Raw genomic sequence first — 24,764 nt, 5'->3', positions numbered from 1 at the left:
AAATTACACAATTTTTTAAAATGTAATTTAAAATTTAAATATAAAATTTGATCTTATTTATAGGAATATAATCTGAAGATAATTTAAATAATTGTGGTCTGAAGACCATGTGTTCTGTTGCCTAACCGGCTCGTAACCAACCCTTTGGGTGGTTCACGGTGTAAAGGAGGGGCAGGCCCTCATAGCGTAAAAGCTTCCTGTTGTGAAAGTTAATGGGAGGAGGGGAGATATGTGGTCCAAAGATCACATGTTCTATTATTGCGTGATCCTTGGATGGGCTGCAGGGTAAAGAAAGGATGGGCTGTGTTTTCGGAAGAAAAAAAAAGAGAGAGAGAGGGAGATCGCGCATGCTCAACGGAAGAAGAGAGACTTTTTTCGGAAGAAAGAATTGAGAGAGGACGTGTAGACAATAGAGTCGCGAGATTGTTTTTTTGCGTGTGTTCTTTCTTTTGTTTTGGTGTCTGTTATAGCGAAGGGACAGAGTAGTGATTGGAAGGACTAAAATAAACTCTAAGTTCCTTGCATTGGAGTCATAGAGCGTGTGATTTATTTCTTTGAAGTTTCTTTTTGTTTGTTCCTGCACGGGGAATACTCTAAAGATCGAGTACTTCCCCACATAATAAAAGTGAAAGTTTAGAGCAGGCCTGGCCAACCCGTGGCCCGTCACGTTAAATTGTTTGGCCTGCTAAGAGATATTGTATATCTATTACAACTTTTGTTTCCTGTTATGTGTATACCAAAACAATTAAATAAATGAAAATTTGCAAGTATCATTGTTATAATGCACAAGTGCGAGTACAAACTCTTGGCATAACAATAAATTCTTATTCATTTTGTACTTGTTTTACTTTTTTAAAAGCATTTTCGCATAAATTGTGGCCCACCGTAATGTTATGCGTGATCATAGTGGCCCGCGAAACAATTTGGGTTGGCCAGGCCTGGTTTAGAGTTTTGAGTTTATTTATGTAATTTAAATAGTAGTGTTGATAAACAAATAAATGTATTATGTTTGTATTCACTTACATACATAATTAATTTAATACATAATATACTTAATTAAAAAAGCATACCATAATTAATTTAATTAATGACAATACATATTAAATTTTAAAATATTATATATATTTAAATATTACTCTTAAATAATCTTGAAATATAATGCTAAATATCTCAAGATTAATGTTAAATAAAAATAAGAAATATTTGAATGGTTTTTAAAGATGAAATATTATAAAAAATATAACTTATATATAAAATATAATATAATTTCAATAACTAAATAGCCCCTATGTGAAACATAATTACAATACACAGTGATATTATATAATTAAACAGTTGTTGTTAGTGACATATAAATTTCATTTTTGCGTCAAGAATTAAAGTAGGAAATAAAAATTAAAAATCAAAAACAACATAGTTTTGTCAAAATAAAAACAAGAAAAATGTTGGACAAAAAAAAATGTTATTTTGTTGTTTATTTTATTATGAATATTTTTCAATATAAAACAAAGAAATTTATTGCATAGTCTTGCTAAGAAAATTAAAATATTCATGTATAAATGTAATGTTTCTCATTTCAATATTAAAATTAATAAAATAAATATCAAAATGTCATAAGCATTATTGAATTATATCCTTAGATATGTTCAGAAAAACACATCCAAGGATAATTTTTAAAATTTATTTAACAAAATAATTTTTCGAAGTATCAAACACAAATTCGTGTTAATAACAACCACTTGGCTTTTTTCCACCTTTATTTAGTTGAATCAATCAAAATAATTTTTGAAAAATTAATCTTTGTAATCTTTTACCAATTATCAGAATTTCCTTACCTCTTCATTTTCTTCAGCTATTATTTCAAAATGATAAGTGGTGGTAATCTACAAATTTATAATACAGTTACTGAATATACAATTTATGATTACAATGTATATTATTAAATTCAGAATTAAAATATAAATATTTACTGAATAATCAAAATTTTTATTTAAAACGAAACTGAATTGAATAGATTCTTTTATTGGTTTAATCTTGAATGGTAAAGTTTTTGGAGTGAAATATGTCCTTAATACTGGTCTTGTCAAAGTAAAGTTGAATAATTCAGTGTCTAGAATATGAAAATATATTAATTTAATTTGTTAAAATAAAGCCATATATATTATTAAATAATTTTACCTCTTTCGAAATCTTCTCTAAATTCATAATGTGATTTCAAATCTTTAAAAACTGAAAAATTTGATTTAAAATTTTATTAAAAGTTCCCAGTTATAATATTAATATTTTTATATTGATTTTACCACGACAAGACCAAAACAACTACATCCATAAGTATAACATAATGAAAGAAAATAAAAATAAAACTTGAATTTTCTATTTTATAAACTTTCTATTTTTGAAATCTTTAACTTTCCACACTATGTTCGAAAGCATTGTCAGAAACAGAGTATTACCATACTTAAAACAATAAACTTCAGCTTATTATTACTGATAATATTCAAACACTTATTTTGAGATACTTTCTGCATTATGATTTTTTAAGTGGAAAGTATTACTGTGAATTCATGATGGCTTAAGATTTAGATAAAAACAAGCTGATATATCTTTTAATAAACATTTATAGAAATTTGTTAATAGACTTCAAAAATACCTTTTCAGTTTGAGAAGATGATATAAATTTCTAGGAGTTAAAATTATGCAAATAATTGGATTCAAGGCTTTCACAAGTATTTTTCAATATGAAATAATATAATGTGGTCTTCAGACCACGTGTTCTGTTGCCTACCGGCTCGTAACCAACCACTTGGGTGGTTCACGGTGTAAAGGAGGGACAGGCCCTCATAGCGTAAAAGCTACCTGCTGTAAAAGTTAATGGAAGGAGGGGAGATATGTGGTCCAAAGATCACGTGTTCTATTGCGTAACCAGTTCCTTGGGTGGGCCACAGGGTAAAGAAAGGATGGGCAGCGTTTTCGACGACAACAAAAAAAAAACATGGATCAAGAAGGAAGAGAGGGAGATCGCGCATGCTCAAGGGAAGAAGAAGGATTTTTTTTTGAGAGAAAGAAAGTAGAGAGGATGTGTAGACGGTAGAGTCGCGAGATTGTTTTTTTTGTGTGTGATGTTTCCTTTGTTTTAGTGTCTGTTATAGCAAAAGGACAGAGTAGAGATTGGGAGGACTAAAATAAACTTTAAGTTCCTTGCATTGGAGTCATAGTGTGTGTGATTTATTTCTTTGAAGTTTCTTTTTGTTTTGTTCCTGCACGGGAAATACTCTAAAGATCAAGTACTTCCCTACAATAATAATAATGAACTTACTAAATATATCAGTTAATTAAAAATAAATGTCTGAAAATAACTTTTATAACTAAATAATTTATTCGGTACTCTGTGCTCAATGGGACATCAGTCAATTGATTTAATCTGATTTGTGTTTACACTCGTAATACTGTATAAACATAAATTTATTTCACTTGATAACGTAAAAAATATAACAATAGGTCCTTATAATTTGCTATTAGACCTATAGATCTATCTATCGTTTCAATAATTAGTCAAATTTTAATTAGTTTTTTGACCATTTTATTGGTTTCAGGTTATCATCATCCAAACCTATAACAGCCTTGAATTTCACGTATATGAAAGTGATACAGATTACCTGTCACGAAAGGTGTTCTACTTAATTAAATGTATAACCAATAGCATCTTTCTTTTCACTTAATTGAACATTCCCATATTATACTTTCACTTTTATAATTACATTAAAGCAATTTCTCTTTTCCTTTCTCCAATTTACTATGGGACAAGAGATCTTTATAAAGAGCAAAACAATTAAAAACTTTTCAACTTTTGATAACTTAGAATTCTATGATATGCTTCTTGTCTAGTCTTGATATAAACTTGTAAGCAGTTTTTGTTTTAACAGTGAAACAGTTTACTATTTTATCGTTTTAAGTGTCTTTTATTACATATATTGTTTGGTTTTACTACTTGTTTTAATTATACTATTCTGATCATTGAATCAACAAGTCTAATGTAAGTTTACAACATTTCCATTTATGCTATTTCTGATATTTTAAAATTGTTAACATCCTGTTAATATTATAGCAAACCCCTGGAAATCAATGATTTATCTTCGGTATTTTGTCAAACATCATGATTTTATTGTACATTTCATAAATGTGTAGTATCAATTCCATAAATATGTAAGTTGAATTACGACCTTAAATTTTTACTGTTAACATAATCTGATTAAACTTGTATGTTTTATTTCCTAAATATAGTTACTGTACATTATAAAAAGCTGATGAGGAACTTAAGGTCCAAAATGCATTCTTTTTGGAAATAAAGTGATTTTCTAAGGCTGGTTTTGTGTCAAATGACGGTGTAATAATTCTAATAATAAAGAAAGGATGACATAGTGCTAACAATTTTAAACTATTAGAATTACGGCATAACACATATGTCATTAATTCAATGAATTTTATAAGCTTCGTGAGTATTAAAAACTTTTAAAACTTACTTGAATCATCACTGTTTACGCCGAAAATAAACAATAATATTATCACAAAGACCTTCATTTTTTTTATGCTATAATAGTCTAAATACTTTTACAATTATTTCCAGGATGTTTGTTTTATGTTCCGAGGGTTACACATACCTTCTAAATATTGTATGACATAGACAGAAAAAGCTTAATTGTGGCGGAACAAGGATAATTTATCAGCATTATCTCAGTTGCTAGGGAATGATTATACAAATCCAAGAATATCCTTACATTTTATTAACGACAAAACACTTTTTATACAAATTTTTATTTTTATAATGATTCAATTTTAGCACGAATTTGTAATTAATCTTTAGACATGAATTTGAAATACTTTTAATAGGCTTTGTGACTAATTGTTTGTACGTAATTTATAATTTATAGTATAGTCAATGATTTATATGGAATTTTTAAAGTTTTTAATTAAAATTAATAAAATTTTATGCTTTAAATTAAAAATTGCTTTCTTAAAATTCAAATTTTAAGAAAATAAAAAGTTTAACACGTGAATTATAAATAAGTCGATTTATATTTATATAACTTATTTATTTTTAAATATTTTAATTTAAATGTAAAATAAATAATCTTTAATTAAAAAATTAATCAACTCTTTTTATCTTTATCTGTTAATGATATAAAAAAATATTTTCATTCTAACAAAAGAAATCACTGATAAACGAGAATTGTTGATCATTTAAATGAGTAATAAATAAAAAAATATCTATATAAATTGCTCTAAATAAATTATACGTAATAAAAATTTTTTATTTTATTATAAATAAATTCATTTAAAATAATAACGGATTATACGAGAATTTCACTTAACTTATATCATTATTAACTTGCTCAATATAAATTATGATAGTGCTATTACAAAGATTTAATTGATAATTAATCAAAATTTATTGTAATTATCTGTGCTTTATCTAAAATATTCAAGTTCAAAGATTATTAAAATTCGGCAAGGGAAAAATTTCTATTCAGATGTTAAAAAATATTTAGGTCGATAGTGATTATTCTCAAGATTAAAAATGAGTTAATTTCTAAATTTTTATCATTAATCACAGCTATTTTTATAAGGTTAGTAAAAATTAAAAGGTTGGAAGGAAAAAATGAAGATTTTCTAATATTAAAAATATCAAAATACATTAAACTTATTCAGTTGTATATTTATGTACAGGTACTCCTCACTTTACAACCGAGTTCTATTCCGACGACTACATTGTTAAGCGAATTGGTCGATAAGAAAGGAGCTTGCGCCAGGAATATAGGATCGTTGTAAAATTATACAAATTATGCAACAAACTTCAAATTTATTCATAAAAAGACTATTATAGTACGCTATTAGCCTATTATAGTACGCTTAGTGCACATGTCACCATTTGCCACTGACCGACACTCAAGCTGAGAAAGCAGATTTCCCGAATTGCAGGTCATAACTCGATTGGTTGTAAGTGTGAGTGGTCGTTAAGCAGATAGGTCGTAAAGTGAGGAGTACCTGTATATATTTAATGTTATAAGAAGAATTTAGCTGTACAGTACATTTAATTTGATTAATTTTAGAAATTAGTCAAGGATTTTATTGATTGGGAACAAGAAATGGGTGCCTCAAACAGTTATATTGCAGGAATCATTTTAGCATCTGTGAACAAAAATTAATATCAATTAATGAGAATTCAATGTTCCCTCTAATTTTTTTATAGCTGCGCGGAACATGTACTTCTCTGAGCAAAAAAAATTTTTGCTGAGCAGATTCTGAGCAAAAAATTTTCCTGAGCATATATATATATATGACACAGATTTTATATATATATATAAAATCTTATTTTTTCCTATAAAAATTAAAATAATTAATTATAAAGTAGAGATTAAAATTCATTTTAAAACATTTCCATACAAAGTATAATCTTTTGTCAATGATTTAATGTATTTAATCAAAATATATGTAGCAATAATCATGTTGCAGACAGAGTGAGAAATAAGTAGAGAACAATTCAAATCAGTGTGCATGCTCACCTGTGCAGCACATAAATTCTCATGCGCAGCAACAATTTGAGCAGTGCGTGGCCGGGCAGCTTAGAGGGAACATTGGATGAGATACCGGACATTGAGATACCACTCTGGTCTGTCTAGGTATTCTATGAACTGACAACAAAAGATGTGCTAGTCTAAAAAATAATGTTCTCTGCAATTCCAAATTCCACTCCAGCACTCCTTGTTCTAATAAATAGAAATTATTATAGTTTTACAGTATTTATTTATTATATTGCATATAATAATTTGACATGCATTTATTACTTTTATTTCATATTCTAACACTGGTTAGTTAATTCATAGAATAACTAGTTAAACTACATAATTTTTTATTCATTTCATACTTTATCTAAACAGGCAGGTATTCTATGAAATAACTAGGTATTCTATAGAATAACAATATTCAATACTTTAACAGTAACATATATAAGATTATCTGCTTTCTTATAGAAAAATTTCTATTAACAAAATTCTAGTCTGTGGCAATTTCAATTTATGTAATATCTTCTAGCATAATTTAAAGCCATACTATTCTCAGCTAGGTTAGAATGCAAAAAATTCGGGGAGTTTTTTCTGTATGTATTAGTGTGTAGGTGCGTGGGGCATGATTTTGTTCACCCTGTTTGAAGCTTAATAACTCCTCTGCTTTTTGTTGAAAATTTCTGAAATTTTGCAGGGAGGTTTGTTTATTAGGGGATTGATTAAATTTTGATAGTTAAAAATCAACAGGGAGGGAGGAAAAGGGGGTTCGTGTGTCATATCTCAAGTAGGGCTGGACTTAATGATGATTTTTCTCGTTACCGGCATTTACAATTTTTTATAAAACCCATCCCTATCCTCAAAATTAAGCCTTTTGCCATTTTATAATCATTTAAAATTTTGGTGGCACCATCTGTTATGATATTTTATTAAAACTTTTTATATTTTTAATGTTGCTTGGAAAGTTAAACAACTCATTGTTGGATTATATATATAATTTTAGGTAATGCATTGGTTTTCAACTAGGTTCAGTTCTTTCTTGGGTCTTGCTTTTTCTATCTGCTTAAGTACTTCTGCTACATGCTTTTGGATTTTTTGTCTGACCATTCTACCATCTGTTTAGAACTTATTTTCATTCTTTGCATTAAAAGTCCTCTCAGGCCATCTCATAGATCTCAGATGTTTCAGATCAGATTCATCTTGCAGACTGTAAACATGTTTCAAGTCCTATATTATATGGTTACATTGTTGGAAGACTATTATGCCTAAAAAATCAGAAAGTAAGATATAAGCAGGAGTGGATTTAGGAGATTGCAAAGTGAGCTGCACCTTCCTTCCTGGGGTTTTCATGAGTAAAGCTGGTTATCTGATAGTAAAAAATTTTGTAAGGTATACTATTTTTTCTACACCTCCCTCAAGATTTCTGGATCTGCTATTCAGTATAGTCCATTTTGTTCAGATATATATAGTATTTGAATTAAAAGGATTGGTTTGAATTCTAATTTGTGTCTGTTTTCTACTAAATTAGCAAGCTGCTTGTGAACAAAGAGCTTGCTGCCTGGTAAAGTAGCTTTAATACAGCTGGATAAACAAGTCAATGACGATTCTTTCATTTGCTTGCTTATCCGCTGTGTTAAAGCCACTTTACCAGGCAATATGCCAAAAAGATTCACAGAAGTTAATAGAGTGATTGATACTTGCTGAGTTCAACTAGTATAATTTAATAGGGGATAACATTAGGAGTAAAAAAAAATTCTCAAAGTCAAACAAAATTTTAATATATAGGATGTTCTCTGGGATGACAATCCATTTTGACTTAAGAAGGGATTTGAGATTAGTTTTTACTGTATACAAATCAGTTGGAATGAAAACATAATAATTTAAAAGATAAGAAATGTTGACTTTTTAAGCATTCATTTTCTTAGCAAACATGTTGCCAAAAATGATAGATGGTAGAGTTTTATCGAGCCATTTGTCACATCTTAATGAGCAGGTAGCCGAAAAATATCAAATAAGAGAAGTACCCGAAAAAAGCAAAGCCCTAAAATGCATTAATAAATCATCCTAAATACAATTTAATCATTGTCATGTGCTGAACAGAAAACTGCAAGTATTTTGCACATAATTCAATTTTAGATTATTAACTGCATCATATACTGTAAATTTTGATTTCAGGCTGTGTAATATGCATTATAAAAAATATTTATGCAAATTTTAAAGTAAAAGCATTATCAATGATCTTAACTTTAGTTGACATAAAATATCCAGTTATAAAATTACTTTATTAATGTTTCATATATTAAAACTTTTAATAATAATTTACATATAAAAATTTAACTTTTGCCAGAAATATTCTATATTTGCTTCATATAAGGATAAGTTTCAGTAGTGAATAAACATAAGAAACCTTTTATCAGAGCAATTAAAATTTGACAGCTATTAAATTTATTAAAAATACAGTTTATTTACACTTCTCCCATTGAATTTAGCAACTGAACTAATTCAATTGCATATTACTTGATTTTTAATAGAGATCTCCATCTTGAAAACTGGGAGCACTTGCCAAATTAGTATTAAAATCGTTTTTTGAATTTTTCCTTCTCCAATTGTTATCGACGGCTTTCAATAAATCCATTTTGTTCAAGTTAATTGTTTTTTCACTTCCTTTGTAGCCTTCGTCGCATACATTTAAACTGTCCATTTGTTGACTATTGTAGCTTTTAACTTCACCATTTTCATTGTCTGGTATAAAAATAGGATTATCTTTTCCACCATTGTTACATAAGTTGGGTTCGACGTCATTAATATCTAAAGAATTCTGACTTCCATTATCACTGAAAATAAAAATTTTAAATTTTTAAAAATTAATAATATGAAAATTAATGAACTTATATGGTTTTATCTCTCATACTGTAATTAATCATCATTACTTAAGCCAGTAATATCTCTAATTACTATTAAGAAAATTTCAATAACAAAAATTAATTTATTGAAAATTTATATATAAGTAAGTTATAGAATTATGCTTGTTGCATCGAAAGAAACTATCATACAAATGTTCTGTTTTTCATACTTTGATAATATTTCATTATTTATTCTTTATTTTTGTATAAAACAGCATAGTTTAACAAAAATTCATTCTGATAAAATATGCAGTGAAGGAAAATTAGATGATTGACTTATCACGATAAATTCTATAATGCATACTGGCTTTTTGTGTTTATTTCTAGAATCGGCATTAAGATAGATCTTTCTGGGAAACTGCACCAACTTCCTTTATACCAAAAATCATGATTATTTCCTCACAAAGCATATAATAATCTATCACATCTACAGATGTGAGAAAACGACATTATGCAACAAGTGGGTGAAGGTGACTTGACCTTTGAACCTGAGAGGAGCTCAAAATCAAGACTGCATCTAAAATCATTGAAGGCTACCCAATCATCAGAAGGCATAAATATCAATAAAAAAAAGGTAAGAAAAAAACTTTTAGTGGCATAGTTGACAGAATCAGTTAATGTCTTTGTATGAGTCCTAAGGACAATAATAATGTGTGCCTGATCTGCAGATCAAGAAAAACAATGAAACATGTCCAGACATAATGCTTCCAAAGAAAGACAGAAATATTTCAGTCTATATAAAAATGACCAAATAGGTCAATCTCAATTAAACAGATTTGGACAGTTCAAACTTGGCAGAAACAAATATCAGATTAGTAGTAGTAAAAAAAGCCTGGATGCAGAGCATATGAGAAGAGTGCAAAGGGGTATGGGATACAGATGCTGACTGTGAAAGAAATTAGGATGAACCTCATGGGATGGAAGGATTCTTTAAAAGCCCACAGGAAGAGCCATATAGAAACTTGTTGTTGTTGTTTGTCAAGTAATGGCAATGCAACACTTGGGCAATCTGCCTAGGGGGGAATGCCTTCCAGGAGGTCTTTTTTAACGGAAACTAGCCCCTATTTAGGTGTTACAGACGTGGAGAAAACCAGAAAACTTCACGTGGCCAGGCCATCCGAGCAAGGCACGAACCCATGACTGAACTCCCAGTGTTCAAAGTACAAAGACCACTTGGCCACTCGTGGGCATGCCATATAGAAACAACTGTGGCGGCACACCTTCAGTCTCCTCTCATTATGGAATTTAACTAACTGTATTTCCTTCAGGATTCAGGAGCTGGAAATATAGAACTCACATTCTTATCTTGCATTACTGCTAAATGAAAAGAGAAAGCAAAGAATCTTATATTGTCCAAACAATTTAAAAGATTATGGAATTGTTAATGGAAGCAAAACTGTCACCTGAACAGTATTAAAAACAGTTTGTTAAGATGGGATAACAGACCTCAGAAACTTGATCCCAATTTACAAAACAAGTGGCTGATAGGATCAGTTTCTATCCCAACTAAATCTGAGATGAGAGATTATGTAGTGTGTAGAAGAATAAGATTGGTTGCAGAGAAACTAATGGTGCTTGCCAAAAAATTTCAAGTGATACATTCAGATTCTGCACATTCCAGTAACTTTGTCATGCAAATAAAGAGGAACAGGGATGTGCTTCAAGAAGAGGCTGGATGGAAGTTGAATCCTGCAGCAAGAGTGAGTAATCTGGTAGGTAGAAAAATGAACCAATTAAGTTTCAACTGGGCCACTTTGCACACAGCTATCCACATATCCCAAAGGGAGAATGGAATACAAACAATGGAGCATAGATCTGATGTAAAGACACCCAGGAATGAAAGGAAATGTGAGAGTAAGGTCAGAGACTATATAGCACTGACAGGGGCAGGAAAGCTGCTTCCTCCATTAGTAAATTCTTGTGTGGACATTGGAATCTTATCTGATGAATAACTGTAATCAAATATAGAGTCATCTCAACCATGGTTAAGTTTCAGGATGCATTTTGGAATGGAAGTGACAACACATCTGAATCAGAATCTCCCTTGCCAAACATTAAAGGAATGTTAAGCAAGGGAGATTCTGTCCTGGGTACTCCAGATGTAACATGTACAGTTCCAGATGAATCACCTATGGGAGTAAGGATCTTGCTCCACCTGAAAGACTTTGCAGCCAACACTGCCAAAATGGTGGAAAAGATTATCAATGAGAGTAGGATGATTATTGAGAGCTCTTACCTAGAACAGAGATGATGATGAGAAAGGAAAAATGGATTCTACTTGTGGAGAGCATTGTTGACTAAATGAGATCACCTACCAGGATTTATGATCTAGGTATCTAGGACAGGGGTTACGAACCTATGGCATGTGTGCTCAAAGTGGCACGTAAGAGAAATCATCTGGCACGTAATGTATCATATGATTTCTGTCCTTTTCAATCATCCTTTCTGTTTATCACATGATCATCCTTTTTTCAATCAGATTTTTTACATTTATTCGAATTAAAGCGTATTCGTTAGACTTCGAATAATGATATTTAAATAAATTAAAGACTTTGACACACATTAACATCTTTAAAGCTAAGTATGCTTACAATATGGCATACGGACTCAAAAAGGTTCGCCATCCCTGATCTAGGATAAAGAAAAACAAGATGGATCTGTAAGACTTCCTACTGGTCTGGCATAGTGGTTGAAGTATCAGATGGCTTTGAAATCTTGGATATTTGATAAGATTCTAATAATATCCTTGACTAGGCTGAAATGATCATTCAATCCAGTAAAATGGACACCACAGGACCTTTAGATCTCTCATCAGATATCAACCAACACCAACCAACATTTTGTGGCCTTTGCCACAAAATGTTGATTGGTGTTGACTGATATCTGTGCTAGATGGCTCCCAGTATATAATATTAATGCCAGTGCCATGTTGACACTTTGGTTCAGATGTCCTGAAGCTTATTAACTGTGAACAAGATATAAATTTTACAGTGGTTTTAACATAGAGTTTGCTTAAATCTTTGGATGTTGAGATCAGATTTTCCACTCTTAGATATCCCCAGAGCAACAAAATGATTAAGAGATTTAGCAGAACATTCAAGCAAATAAAGGTGAAGGCTATTCCAGTCCCTACCAAGAGAAAGGACTGGAATAGCCTTCACCATTGTTTCCTTCTTGCTTTGAGTGTACATGGAAGTAGCCAACCAACAAACAGGCTTATCTATCTTGCTTTGAGATATTGTGTGGTCAAATGCCTAGAGAGCATGTCTGATCCCAGCTCAAGTTTCATCAAAGAAGGCATCCCAAGAGTATCTTTCTACTGTATAATTGTATAATCACAGATTACACAAGTGTGCAACTCGGCTGACTGCTAGAGAGACAATGAAATAGTTATGCACACCATTATATTGATTGATTGGTTGAGTACTGAGGTACCACTATTTGATCAATATAATTTTGATATATGTGGTAAGTATTGAGGGATTAATTAACTGCATTAATCAAGGGATACCTATATATATACATAATGTACATAAAATGCTCTTTTTATAGCTATGCCCTCCTTTTTTATAGTATGCAGGTGCTGCTGGTGGTCCATATCCATCTATTATGATTAGAAAGATGGAGTTGGACATGAAAATGCAGTCACAATGGATTTGAAATTATCTGTTGATCAAAGGCAACAATTAAGGGCACTGCTAACCTGCTTTGAAGATGTATTCCATTGAAAGGATCAGTTGGTGAAAGTGTGTTTCCATGATATAAACTTGATAGAGGAGCACAAACTCTCCTACCAAAAAAATCTTACTGATCACACATGCTTTCAGAAAGCAGTTAGTCGTGAAAATGAAAAAAAGTGGCATTGAAATTTAATGTATAGGTAAGTTGAATTATGAAGAAGGACAGCAGAGTCCACTTGTGCAATTATTATGACTGTCTGATATCCAATGGCATAGGTAGATGATCTCATGTGTGAAGTCACCAAGAGGAAATGTATCACATTACCAATATCCTTTTAACAGGTTGAATAAATTCTGGTCCATCCAGATAGCCATCATTGACAACTTTTGTCACCCACAGTGAAAAGTCATGCCTTTCAATTAAAATAATGCATCTATAATTTTTCAGTAAGTAGTAGAGAACATTTTGAGCTCATAGCATCTCCAAATGTGAGAGAATGATGGTAATGTATGGTTTTTGTGAAGTCCCAAAAACAGGTTGACATTAATCATTTACATTAGAAAATTGTCCATTGTTAAAGAAGACAAAAACTGATCAAAGATCGGATTAGAGACATTAGTCATTTGAAACCACAACGCAAAAAAAAGGACGTCGAAAGGAAAAAAGGGCCTAATGTAAAATAAAACGCAATAATTGTAATAATTAAAGGTGGTAGTCGAGTGTCCACCAGCAGAGATGGACCTTTGATAAGTCGCTCGTATACGAAATTTAGATCATCGAAATTTGGGAAAAGGGAAAGGTTTTTAATAAAAAGGAACATCCCATCAAATCGTTAAATTTCGAAAACCTGGCCGACTAGACAACAATAGGGAAAATATGAGTGCAAGTTTCAAAGTTCCATCAATTCTTCCCATCCAGAAGTAACGGACGGTATCAAGTTAGATTCATCGAAGCAGCTCTTTCTCGTGACTCGAACAGGGGTCATTTTTCGCCTAGAGACAGGCGAGGGACCAATCAAGAAAGAGAAAGAGGGGGGATGCGGAGCCAATCAGATGAACAAGACAAAAAAGGGAGAGGGAGAGACAAGGGGTCTTTTTCCTTCTGGGCGCAGAAAGGCCAGACAGAACTATGAATCTACTTACGGCTAATACGCGCACAAAGACAATTTATTTTTTGTGCATTGCGCTGATCTGCTAATTAGTGCCACTAAAGACAGACCACCAGTGACGAGAGGCTAACATCTCCACCTGTTGCTGCCCCGGGGCCTATAGTAGAAGACATCAGGAAAACGCCAGCGAGACTGAGACTTTTTGAATTTTCTAATCGTTTGAGAAGAAGTCTGTACTAGGTGTAAGTTCTTTTATGTCTAAATAAACGACTTTTTGTGAGACACTTGTCGTCTGTGTCACCTCCCCCACTCCCACATGCGAATGACCCTAGACCATCCTGTTGCAGGATTAACGATCCCCCCAGAAGTCGGCTAACTTACAGTTTGTTCCAGGAGGAAGTTTTTCTCTTTGATCTCCCACAGGAGAGGAAGGGAAGGAAGCAATGTTTAAGAAAAAAGAATCAAGTGCAGTATTGATTTCAGGTTCAATTGAAGTTCAACGATTGATCATGAGAAGACAAAAATCTGAACTGACCTTCAACAAAAATAAAACTTTAGTGAATAAGACACACACCCATACAACTATAGTTTAAATAATATGCAAATATGAAATGAAAATATATAAAATATCAAATAACATGACAAAATTATATCTTAAAAAACTTACTTATGTTCTGATATCTTTAATACTCAGTTTTTCAAGATTATTTTCTATATAAAACATACTGGATTTTTAAAAATCTACTAAATAATTCAAATACAAGCTTATAAACTTTTGATTTTATTCTTTATAGTATATATTTTTTTGTTGAAAAACAAATTTTCCTATTGTAAGTGTTGTAACAAAAGTTTATTTCTAATCAATTATTTCAAAAACTAATAGGCCAATCATGGTATTTCTTTTTCCAATATATACTAGCTAGGTATACACTAAACATAATGAGAATTTCTACTCAATGTCCTAGTTTTGTTAGGAGCTGAATGATCATCAATATGTACTATTAATTACCTTTTAGTGTATTCCAAAATATCAAGTGGGATCCTGGGAACAGGCTGTCAAATATGACAGGTAAGTGCTTCATTGCATAACGGAAATGCAATGTGAGAGCGGTTTTGGTTACTGCTGTTTTATTTAACAGAATTTGACATTATTAAATTAGATCACTTGTTCATCCAACTCCTCTCATATTGCACTAAACAATGATGAGAATTCTGTCCCCAATGAAAATAGGGCATGTGTGACAGAGTATACATTAGCAAAAGATCTACAGTATAATTGTTAGTTTTTGAAATAATTTGCTGGGAGAGACTTTTGTTACCATCTTGGATAACTTAATGCAGTTTGAAATGTAAAACTATCTTTTAAATGATTTTCTTTTTTATAAATTACTAAGAGAAATCAATTATTTTTAAATGAATGTTAGAGAGGATAAAGTTCTATTCAAAACAATAGAGTCAAATTATAAATGTATGCTGAATATTGAAAATATATTATCAAAAAATATAATTGAATCTATTAATATTAATTTTCTTTCTTCTAATGAAACAGTATCATTTTAATTAAATTCCAATTTTATCATTAACAACAGTATTACCAACCTTTCAGCTTCTTCTGAAAAACACTTATTAACAATTTCATCTTGATTCCATATTGGATTAGATCTAAAATAAGAGAAAATAAATTTAATTTTTCAATCTTATATTTTAATGCATGATGAAAATTTGTTAAAACATAAATACAAATCTTAGTGTCAATTAATATCATTTGTAACTAATTTGTTTGAAAGAATACATAATCTGAATTCATAAAAATTGATACCTTCCCAATTAAAAAAAATCATTTACCTTCACTTATGTTTGATAACAATATTGTTAAGATTTTGAATTGCATATAGTGATATTTGTCACCCCATTTTAAAGTTCTAAGTTAGCTTTATTTTAATGCTAACTTAATTTTGTTCATTTAAGATTCTTGTGAATTTTGATGTTGTTATCCATTCATTTGCTCAAGACTGTTGGTGACCCTTTTGGCAAGCTTCATCCACAGTTTCCTATCTTGTACTGCTACTATCAACTGGCTCATGGTCATTCCAGTGTCCATTTTGATGGTATCAAGCCAGCACATTCTCTTGTGACCAGGCCTTCTCTTACTATTGACAAGGGCAAACATCATGAATTTTCAAGTGACTGTGACTGCATTACAAGGTCAAAATAAGTGAGTCTGAGCAAAGATATTCTTTCTTCTAAGGATATGTCAAATTTTACACAGTCTAGAACTTTCCTGTTAGTCACCCTATCAGTCCATAGTATTAGAAACAGCTTCCTCCAGTGCCACAATTCAAATGTATCTATCCTTCTATTGGCTCTTTACAGTCTAACTCTCATTACCATACATGACTGTGGGAAATATAAAAGCCTGAACAAGCCTTAATTTAGTTACTATCTGAATAACCTTGCTCCTCTAAAATTTTTTCCATGTTTAGCATTGCACTTCCTAATAATGAAATTCTTCTCTTGATTTCAGGTGTTACTTCTCCATCACTCAATTTTTGACCCACAAAAGATAAAATCCTGGACATGTTCTATAGTTTCTATGTCTATTTTTGTTTGAGTCTGGCTTGTTTTGTCTGTTGTCATCACTTAGGTCTTTTTAACATTGAGGTGGAAGCGCATTTTTGAATTTTGAACACCTTTACTAATTTTCAGCCAATCTGTGTAACGATGTGCTGTCTTCATTGTGGTTTCCTGATTGGTGTACAAGGACTTTGAGTTTTACTAAATATGATGAGATGCCAAACTTCTATATGGCTTTCCAAAGCTTATTGTAATTCACACAATCAAATGCCCTGCTATAGTCAATGAAGCACATGTGAAATGGCACTTTTGGAATTCATGAGCTTTCTCTATTATCCACTTCAAATTTGCAATTTGATCAAGTGCCTCGTCCACATCTGGAAGTGCCATTTCAATAATTGGTCTTAACCTTTCTTGTATGATCTTGAGAAGTATCTTGCTTGCATGTGGAATAAGGGCTATTGCGTAATAATTTGTACAGTCATAGGAGTCACCTTTCTTTAGTATAGGGATAAAGATTGGAAAAAAATCAATCATGTGGCCATTGTGCAGCTTCCCACATTGCCAGACAAAGAGCCATTATGGATTTAACAAATTTTGGTTATAGTAACTCTGTTGGAATATTGTCTATGCTGGATGCTTTGTTTTTGGCTAGTTGTTTCATTGTTTTGATCACTTCTGACTTCAATATGGGTGGCTCTAAATCTGGATTACTGTTTCCATGCGGTGGTACAGGCCCATGACTGCAAGCATATAGTTCTGTATATTCTTTCCACCTGTTTCTAATGCTCTGTTGATCAGTCAACTCCTTCTCATACTTATCTTTTATGTTACCTTTATGGGCCATGAACAGCTTTTTAAACTTCATGATCTGTGAGAAGTTCCTTGTGTATCCTTTACTAAATTCTACTTCACATTGTTTGCATTGCTCATTCCATGTTGGAACTCTGCATTCAGTCACTTTACTTCTTGTCTGTTAACAACTGTTTCTGCTGCCCTTCTACAGTCTGTGATTTCAATGGTTTGCTTCAACAACTGATTACGACATTTTTCTGAGATCTTTTGAAACACTTGTAGGCAGCTTCAGATATTGTGGATCAAATATCATTTCAAAGTGATTCAGTTTGCTTCTCTGCTGTATCAAGCAACTCAAATCTGTCACCTCAAGAGTAAATGAAAGAGGGCTCTTGAAAGAGTCAAATTTTCACTGTGGGACAACACATTTCAATGTACATGATACAATATTTCTACTTTAAAATTAACTAGAATTTAAAAAAATAAAAACATTTCTACTTGAAAAGCACAAAGTTTGAATAATGAAAAGTAAATTACTGAAGAAATTCATAATGTTAAGAATATTATAGAAATATAATATATATTTAAAAAGATCATGCTACTACGTGATAGTGAAATGAAAATTAAAAGCTGACTGATGCTGATTATATAAATTGTTTGTATCTTCAAATAAGCATAGTTTACTTACACTTGCATAGCATGAAGATTAGTATTGGGTACAATAGTTGTATTTTCTTTTGTCATATTATAATCATTTGCATCTGAAAGAAATATAGAAATTAAAATTTTGGTAATGCTTATAGATACAAACATTTAAAAATTTCTAAAAATTCAGTTATAACCATACCAGTATATGCCTTAGCAGTTGCTGCTTTTAATAGTCTTTTGTAACTAGAAAATAAAAAAAATATAATTTTAATGAAGCAGTATTAAATTGCATACAAAATATATTTTATAGAGAAACTTACCTGCTAATTCGAATGTAATAAACAATTAGTAGTAGTAACATACAAAAAATTAAAGTTCCAATAGTAGCTACCAGAATATATGATTCTTGTTCTTCCCAAAATGTCTTATTTATGTTTTTCTCTGTAGTATGTCTCTAGAATGTTAAGATAAATACAATTAGAGCGTCGTTTATCCGAATCAATTGGGATCTGGGGTAGTTCGGATAATTGATTATGTACGAATAAATATATTAACCCAGCCGATGTTGAAATTTTTCTCCATTGCGTGTCACTTCGTGTTCAATTTTCATTGATTTTAAGCCTAACGAAAATTTTTATAATAATAATGGAGGCTATTGTATTGTTAAAAATTATTTCTTTATTTTGTACAAACAAAATAAATATATTGAAAAATATAAAAACAAAAAAATTATACTTTAGAAGTTAATCTGGTATCAAAACGTTCGATTAGCACGACACAGTCTGACTGGAAAGCTTTCGGATAACCAATGTTTCAGTTAACCGGCTTTTGGATAAATGACGCTCTACTGTATTTTAAAATACTTAAATGTTTCAAATTATTTCAATTTGATGTGTTATATAAAATAACATATCAAATTAATAAATTGATTAAGCTATTTTAATGTATTTTAAATCAAAACATAAAAAGAACTTACATCAATATGAACATCTCCCATAAGTGTTCTTGTTTTTGCAGTAATTACTGTATAATGTTTCTCTATAATACTGAAATTTAATGGAGACAGGTTTGAGCAATTTTTTTAAGGCATTGCTAAATGGAAGTGTTTACATATTTGAGCTGAAATTTTCAAATTGCAGACCTTTACATTCTCACTGTCTTCCAGCTGTCTGTCTGATGACTGTCCTTTGTTAATATTGAGAACAGAGTTAGATAGATAAAAATTGAGACCAGATATGGAAAGCTTAGGGACTGGATGCCCTAATTAACTATTTAAAAATTTCTAGCCTGGACCAGAAGTCACGTGAATTCAATTCAAAATTTTCTTCAGAACAGAGTTAGATAGATGACCAGCACCACTTGATTGTTTTCAGAAGTTTGATATACAGTACAGCAACAAGACATCACTAAAATTCAGACCAAAATATAAAAGTTTATGGGCTGAAGACCCTGATTAAATATATACAAACTTCTGGTTCAGACTGAAAATCACAATTTTTTTAAATTAAAAGCTGATTAAAAATTGCAGCCCAGCATTGTGACAATGTCACAATAAGTAATTGCTCATTTGATGTAGAATGTGATAAAGTAATTTTGTTTGTTTAGATGTATGTTTGTTGTTTGTGATCTGGAAAAATTGTTTTATTCTCATTTTTTGGTTTTACCCCTCCTGGGTACAATAAATATTGAGTTCCAAATTATAGCCTTATATTTTTATCCTATGAGATCTTTAACAAACCCAAAATGTATTCTTTGCTGGAAGCTTTATCACAAACTATTTAAAGCTTGAGAAACACTTACAAAGCAGTTCAGCATTACAGGGAAGCTAAATTTACAAATTTTTCAAATTTGGTGTACATGATCAATGCATCCTCTTAATTTTTTCTAATTGAACAAAATGTGGAATGTGTTGATTTTGACCTTCTCTGCAACTTTACAATTGGAACTGTAGTTCTATCTGTAATAGGTGCTGAGATAATTTTAGCCCCTCTTTCTTTGGGGTAGGGAAAAATTCACTTATACTTCCAGACCTGGCTTATCAATTGAAGTAATAATGCACCAATGAATAGCTCAGGCTCAATAATGTATGAAAACAACCATCATTTACATAAATCTGGCAGTTTTCTTAGCTATTAGCCTGGATTGCTTTTTAGAAGATATCCTGTATATGTATACTATATACATTATATAGAGTGAATCAAACGTTTTTTAACACCCTTAGAAAATTAAACTGAGTTAGGTACAGAAAATTTTGGTATGATAGAAACATGTTACGCCTAGGGGCAACTATCTTTGTGTGTCAATTGGATTGTTGTCATCTGGATGATTGCCACCTTAAATTCATCTCAAAATTTTTAAATGGGAATTAGATCATATGATACATGAAACGAGACTAGAATTTTGAAAGAAATACAATAATCCAGTTGTTTTCCATCTAACTTTAATCTGTGGAAGTTATGAAGAAATGAATCTAACCAAATTCTTCTTTTCCAGGTGTGATAAAACAATGCTGGATGTCTCTAGTGAGTATGCAATAAATCCAGATCATCCTGATGTACAGTATGGTCAGTGCCGGATTAAGCAGTAAGTCGACTAAGCAGCCGCTTAGGGCCCCGGAATACAAAGGGTCCCGAGGTCTTAGCTATTTGTGTTGCAGGTGTGGCCATACGCCATATTTTGTATATTTGTGACTATTAATTTAGTTTAATTTCCTTTCTTTACTCTTTGTTTCATTGTCTATCGCTTCTAGAATATTCTTTAACTCTTTCTCCTTGGGTGGTGATGACCAATCCTTAGAACAAAAGAAAAGAAAGAAGCCCTGAGGACTAAGTTGGGGAAGCAATGGACATTCTCGACTAAACGTCCAAACAAGAACATCTTTCCCTAAATGTGGAGCATGATTTTCCCATGTCCAGGGAAGGAAGTGGAAAGGTCATGTTCCAAGTTGTTTTAGCAGCAACTGGAATAATAAAAGGATATGTTAGTGTAAGGACCCAGATGACCAGAACATTGGAAAGACCCAACCATGCAGAATTATGTTGTGAAAAAAATAACGATAAATTATATAAGAGAGAGAGAGGGAAAAAACTCTTGATCAAAACAACGTAACAAAAAATGTAAACAACGAGTCTCAGGACGACGTCAACGTGTGTTAAACAACCTGTTAATGTTCAGTCCAAAGGTAGAACTCTGACACATGCGCTCATAAAGAGGTATAAGTTTGACACAAGTACTCAAAGGAAAACAATTCAACTTAGGAAAACAATTTCAGAAAAGGAGAAAAATTGAAGAGATAGGAAAATATCGCGTGATCGTTAGAATTCCAAAATGCATCAATTATAAACAACGGATTAAATTATGAGTGCAGGTGTTGTGGTTCTATCAACAATCTTGGAGCATAGTCGACAAAGGGTGTCAAACAGACACCTCAAATCAGACCTTTCCCGCAACCTGACATGGTGTCGTTTTGCGCTTGAAAACAAAGGGGAGACCAATTGGGAAACGAGGAAAGGGACAACAGACCAATCCGCAAGGTGGATAGTACACAAGAAAAACATATAAAAACTGGGACTTCAAGGTCAAAAGAAGTTCTTTTCGGAATGACAGACATGCCTCTTGTGGATTAAGACAGTGTGTGTAGTGTCGTCGCCCTGAACATCTAAGTGTATCACCGCTCGCATCCATCGTCCAACGGCCCTTCTCGTCCGCCCAGGACTGGATAGATCAACCAGCCGAACTCTCACGTTTCTGAAGATCGCCGAGATTTGGAACAATCTAACCGATATAAGCATGAATTTGTCCAAATAAATGGTTTTCCGCACATAAGCACTTGTCATCATTTGCCTCCTTTGCAACCGCCCACATACACGGGTTCCCTTAGGCTCATCCTGACGAAGGATTAATTGTACCCCCCTTAAAAGTCGGCAAATCTTACATTAGTGCTTATTTTTGTTGTTATTTTACAACCTTAGTGATTTTGGTGTTCTGCGAATTTTTCACCTGGAAATTGCTGAAAGCCAAAGAAATTCATTGAATAAATTTTTAATAGTTAAATATACTGATACAGTGTTGCCATCAACATCTAGTCAGATAATTCTGAACTGCCTACATAACTTCTTCTGAACCACATATAAGTGAAGAAGAGAAAGAAGAACAAGTTGAGAATCAAGAGGTTAAAAATGCTACTGAAAAAAAAAAAAAACGAAAATGCTACTGTGAAAACGCAGAAGATACGGATAGTCCAGAAAGATGCTTCAATATAGACATTGAAGTAATAAATGATATAGCTTTATGGCCAATAATATTAACAGATGCTATTGTAAAGTCCGTGAGACATGTGGTCTGTAGTATCTGACAAAAGATGAATGAACGAGGAATGATAATGAATAGTTGGCGAAAACGTAACTTGACAAACAAAGGTTTAATTGATACAAAAACAAATGCAGTACAATTTTAATGTTAACACACAGGTTAATAGCAAAAAACCGGTCACATTACAGTAAAAATACTACTCAATGCTCCCCCTTCCAAATTTCCTTTCTAATGCAAAGCCCAGCTTTGCCCAACAAGCAGTATAAATCAGATGACAAAATTTTTCACAAAGAACAAACTGGGAAACAGAGTACACAATCAAACTTACACGTTTTCCTTTGTAACGATAAAATCAATGGCAATCTTTACATTATAACTAGTCCTCTTTGTTTTTTAGACGATGTTTCCTACCTCCTTATTCGTTATTTTCTCGATGGACATGGATTTCCTTTCAGCACCATATTCCTTAACCCTGGCGATGGTTGACTCTCCTCGCTGCTACATATCTCTTTTCATCCACGGCGTACATTCACCCAGAGAAAAAAGTTATTTTCCATCCATTACACATGCTTTTATAACTCCCGCCGGCCCACGTCACTCTGGCCCACGTGATCCTGTCATGGACCAATCGTAACATTGGAAAGACCCAACCATCAGATACGAGGTGGTATTGAGAAAGGAAATGGAAGGGATCTGTACAAAAACATACTTGCAACGGGACATAAATGGAAAACAATAAAGATATAAAAGAAATATATATATATAAAATAAAATAGCCACGAAGTGCTACACTATTGTTGACCATATTCTTAAAAACCAAAAAATATTGGGAATACAGAGAATTTGAAATCAATGTATAAAGATAGAGATGAAGTGTATTACAGAGGACTTTCTTATGATCATTTTTACAGAAAGAAATCAAATAAAATTATGGAAAAGAGAAATTGTCTGGTATTTTCAGAAACAAGCAAGTGTTTACTGCTACCCTTGCAAACTTTTTTCAACATCAAAGTCTAAATTAATAACTGGTTTGCAAAATTGGAAATTAATTACTGTTACTTTATTGGACTACAAAGTTTCAAAAGAACACGTCACACGTCAGCCTTGTGTACTATGTATAAAAGACCAACAAATTCAATAGAATTGATACTCAACTATTAAAGAAAAAGGAAAAAGGAGAATGTTACTGGAGAGATGTGTTGAAAAGAATTGTATCAACAATAAAATTATTGAGTCGCTTAGGATTAGGATTAAAGGGTCACGAAGAAGGCAAAGATTCCAATAGGAAAGGAAATTATTTAACTTGTTTGGAATATCTAGGTGAATATGATGAGTTCTTGAAGTTACATTTACAAAAATATGCCAATCAAGGATGAGGAAATGTAAACTATTTATCTTATAATATTTGTGACAAATTTGTACGTCTTATTGGTAATGAAGTAAGAGCAGAAATAATTGAAGAAATCAAATCTGCAACTTATTATAGTATAATTGTTGATTCCACTCCTGATGTTTCATATGTTGACCAACTAACTTTTGTGATAAGGTATGTTTCATCCTGTGGTAATATAAAGGAAAGATTTGTGGAATTCATTCCCATAGATAAATGCACATCTTCATATTTGGAACAAGAAGTTTTTGAAATTTTGCAAACTTTAATAAAATTAGGAGTGGATATTAAAAACTGTCGAGGACAATCATTTGATAATGCTTGTAATATGTCAGGGAAGTACTCAGGTTTGCAAGCATATATTAAAGAACATAGCCTGACAAAACTGCAATAAAGTGCAGTTTTTATTCTGTGTGCTAATTATTCCTTAAATTTAATTGAAAATTTCACTGCAGAAAGTTGTAGCACTGCAATTCAGTATTTTATGTTTGTGTAGAATTTATTCACATTTTTTTCTGCATCAAACCATCATTAGAAAGTTTTAACCAGAAATTTAGAAATGTGTAAACATTCTCTCTCAGTGAAAAGAGTTTCTAATACAAGATGGTCAGCAAGAGCAGATGCTGTATTAGCTATAAGAACTTGGTTTCATCCATATAAAAGAGGCTTTAACAGAAATTTGTAATTCAGATGAAGAAAAAAAAAGTTACCATAGTGGAGACACTTCACTTCTGAAGAGAATGGACAAATATGAAACCGCCCTAATGACAGTGATTTGGAATACTATTTTACAAAGA

At 31.8% G+C, this 24,764-nt stretch overlaps 1 protein-coding gene across 1 annotated transcript in view; it reads right to left on the bottom strand.

Annotated features, from left to right (window-relative positions):
• Window positions 1–8,965: 8,965 nt before the first annotated feature.
• Window positions 8,966–24,764, bottom strand: part of LOC136973377 (cadherin-86C-like) — a gene marked incomplete at its 5' end in the record, with an annotated part of 45,611 nt that continues 29,812 nt past the window's right edge. Inside the window, 5 exons of the mRNA XM_067268100.1 lie at window positions 8,966–9,391; window positions 15,849–15,911; window positions 18,307–18,379; window positions 18,466–18,509; window positions 18,587–18,720. Coding sequence (XP_067124201.1) covers window positions 9,082–9,391; window positions 15,849–15,911; window positions 18,307–18,379; window positions 18,466–18,509; window positions 18,587–18,720 — 624 coding nt within the window. The remainder of the gene's footprint in view (window positions 9,392–15,848; window positions 15,912–18,306; window positions 18,380–18,465; window positions 18,510–18,586; window positions 18,721–24,764) is intronic.

This window comes from Centruroides vittatus, unplaced genomic scaffold (assembly GCF_030686945.1).
Source record: "Centruroides vittatus isolate TY-2023 unplaced genomic scaffold, ASM3068694v2 contig_3157, whole genome shotgun sequence".
In the NCBI taxonomy this organism is placed as follows: Eukaryota; Metazoa; Arthropoda; class Arachnida; order Scorpiones; family Buthidae; genus Centruroides; species Centruroides vittatus.
The sequence above is the reverse complement of the archived record's forward strand: the minus strand, read 5'-3'. Positions and strand labels throughout refer to the sequence as shown.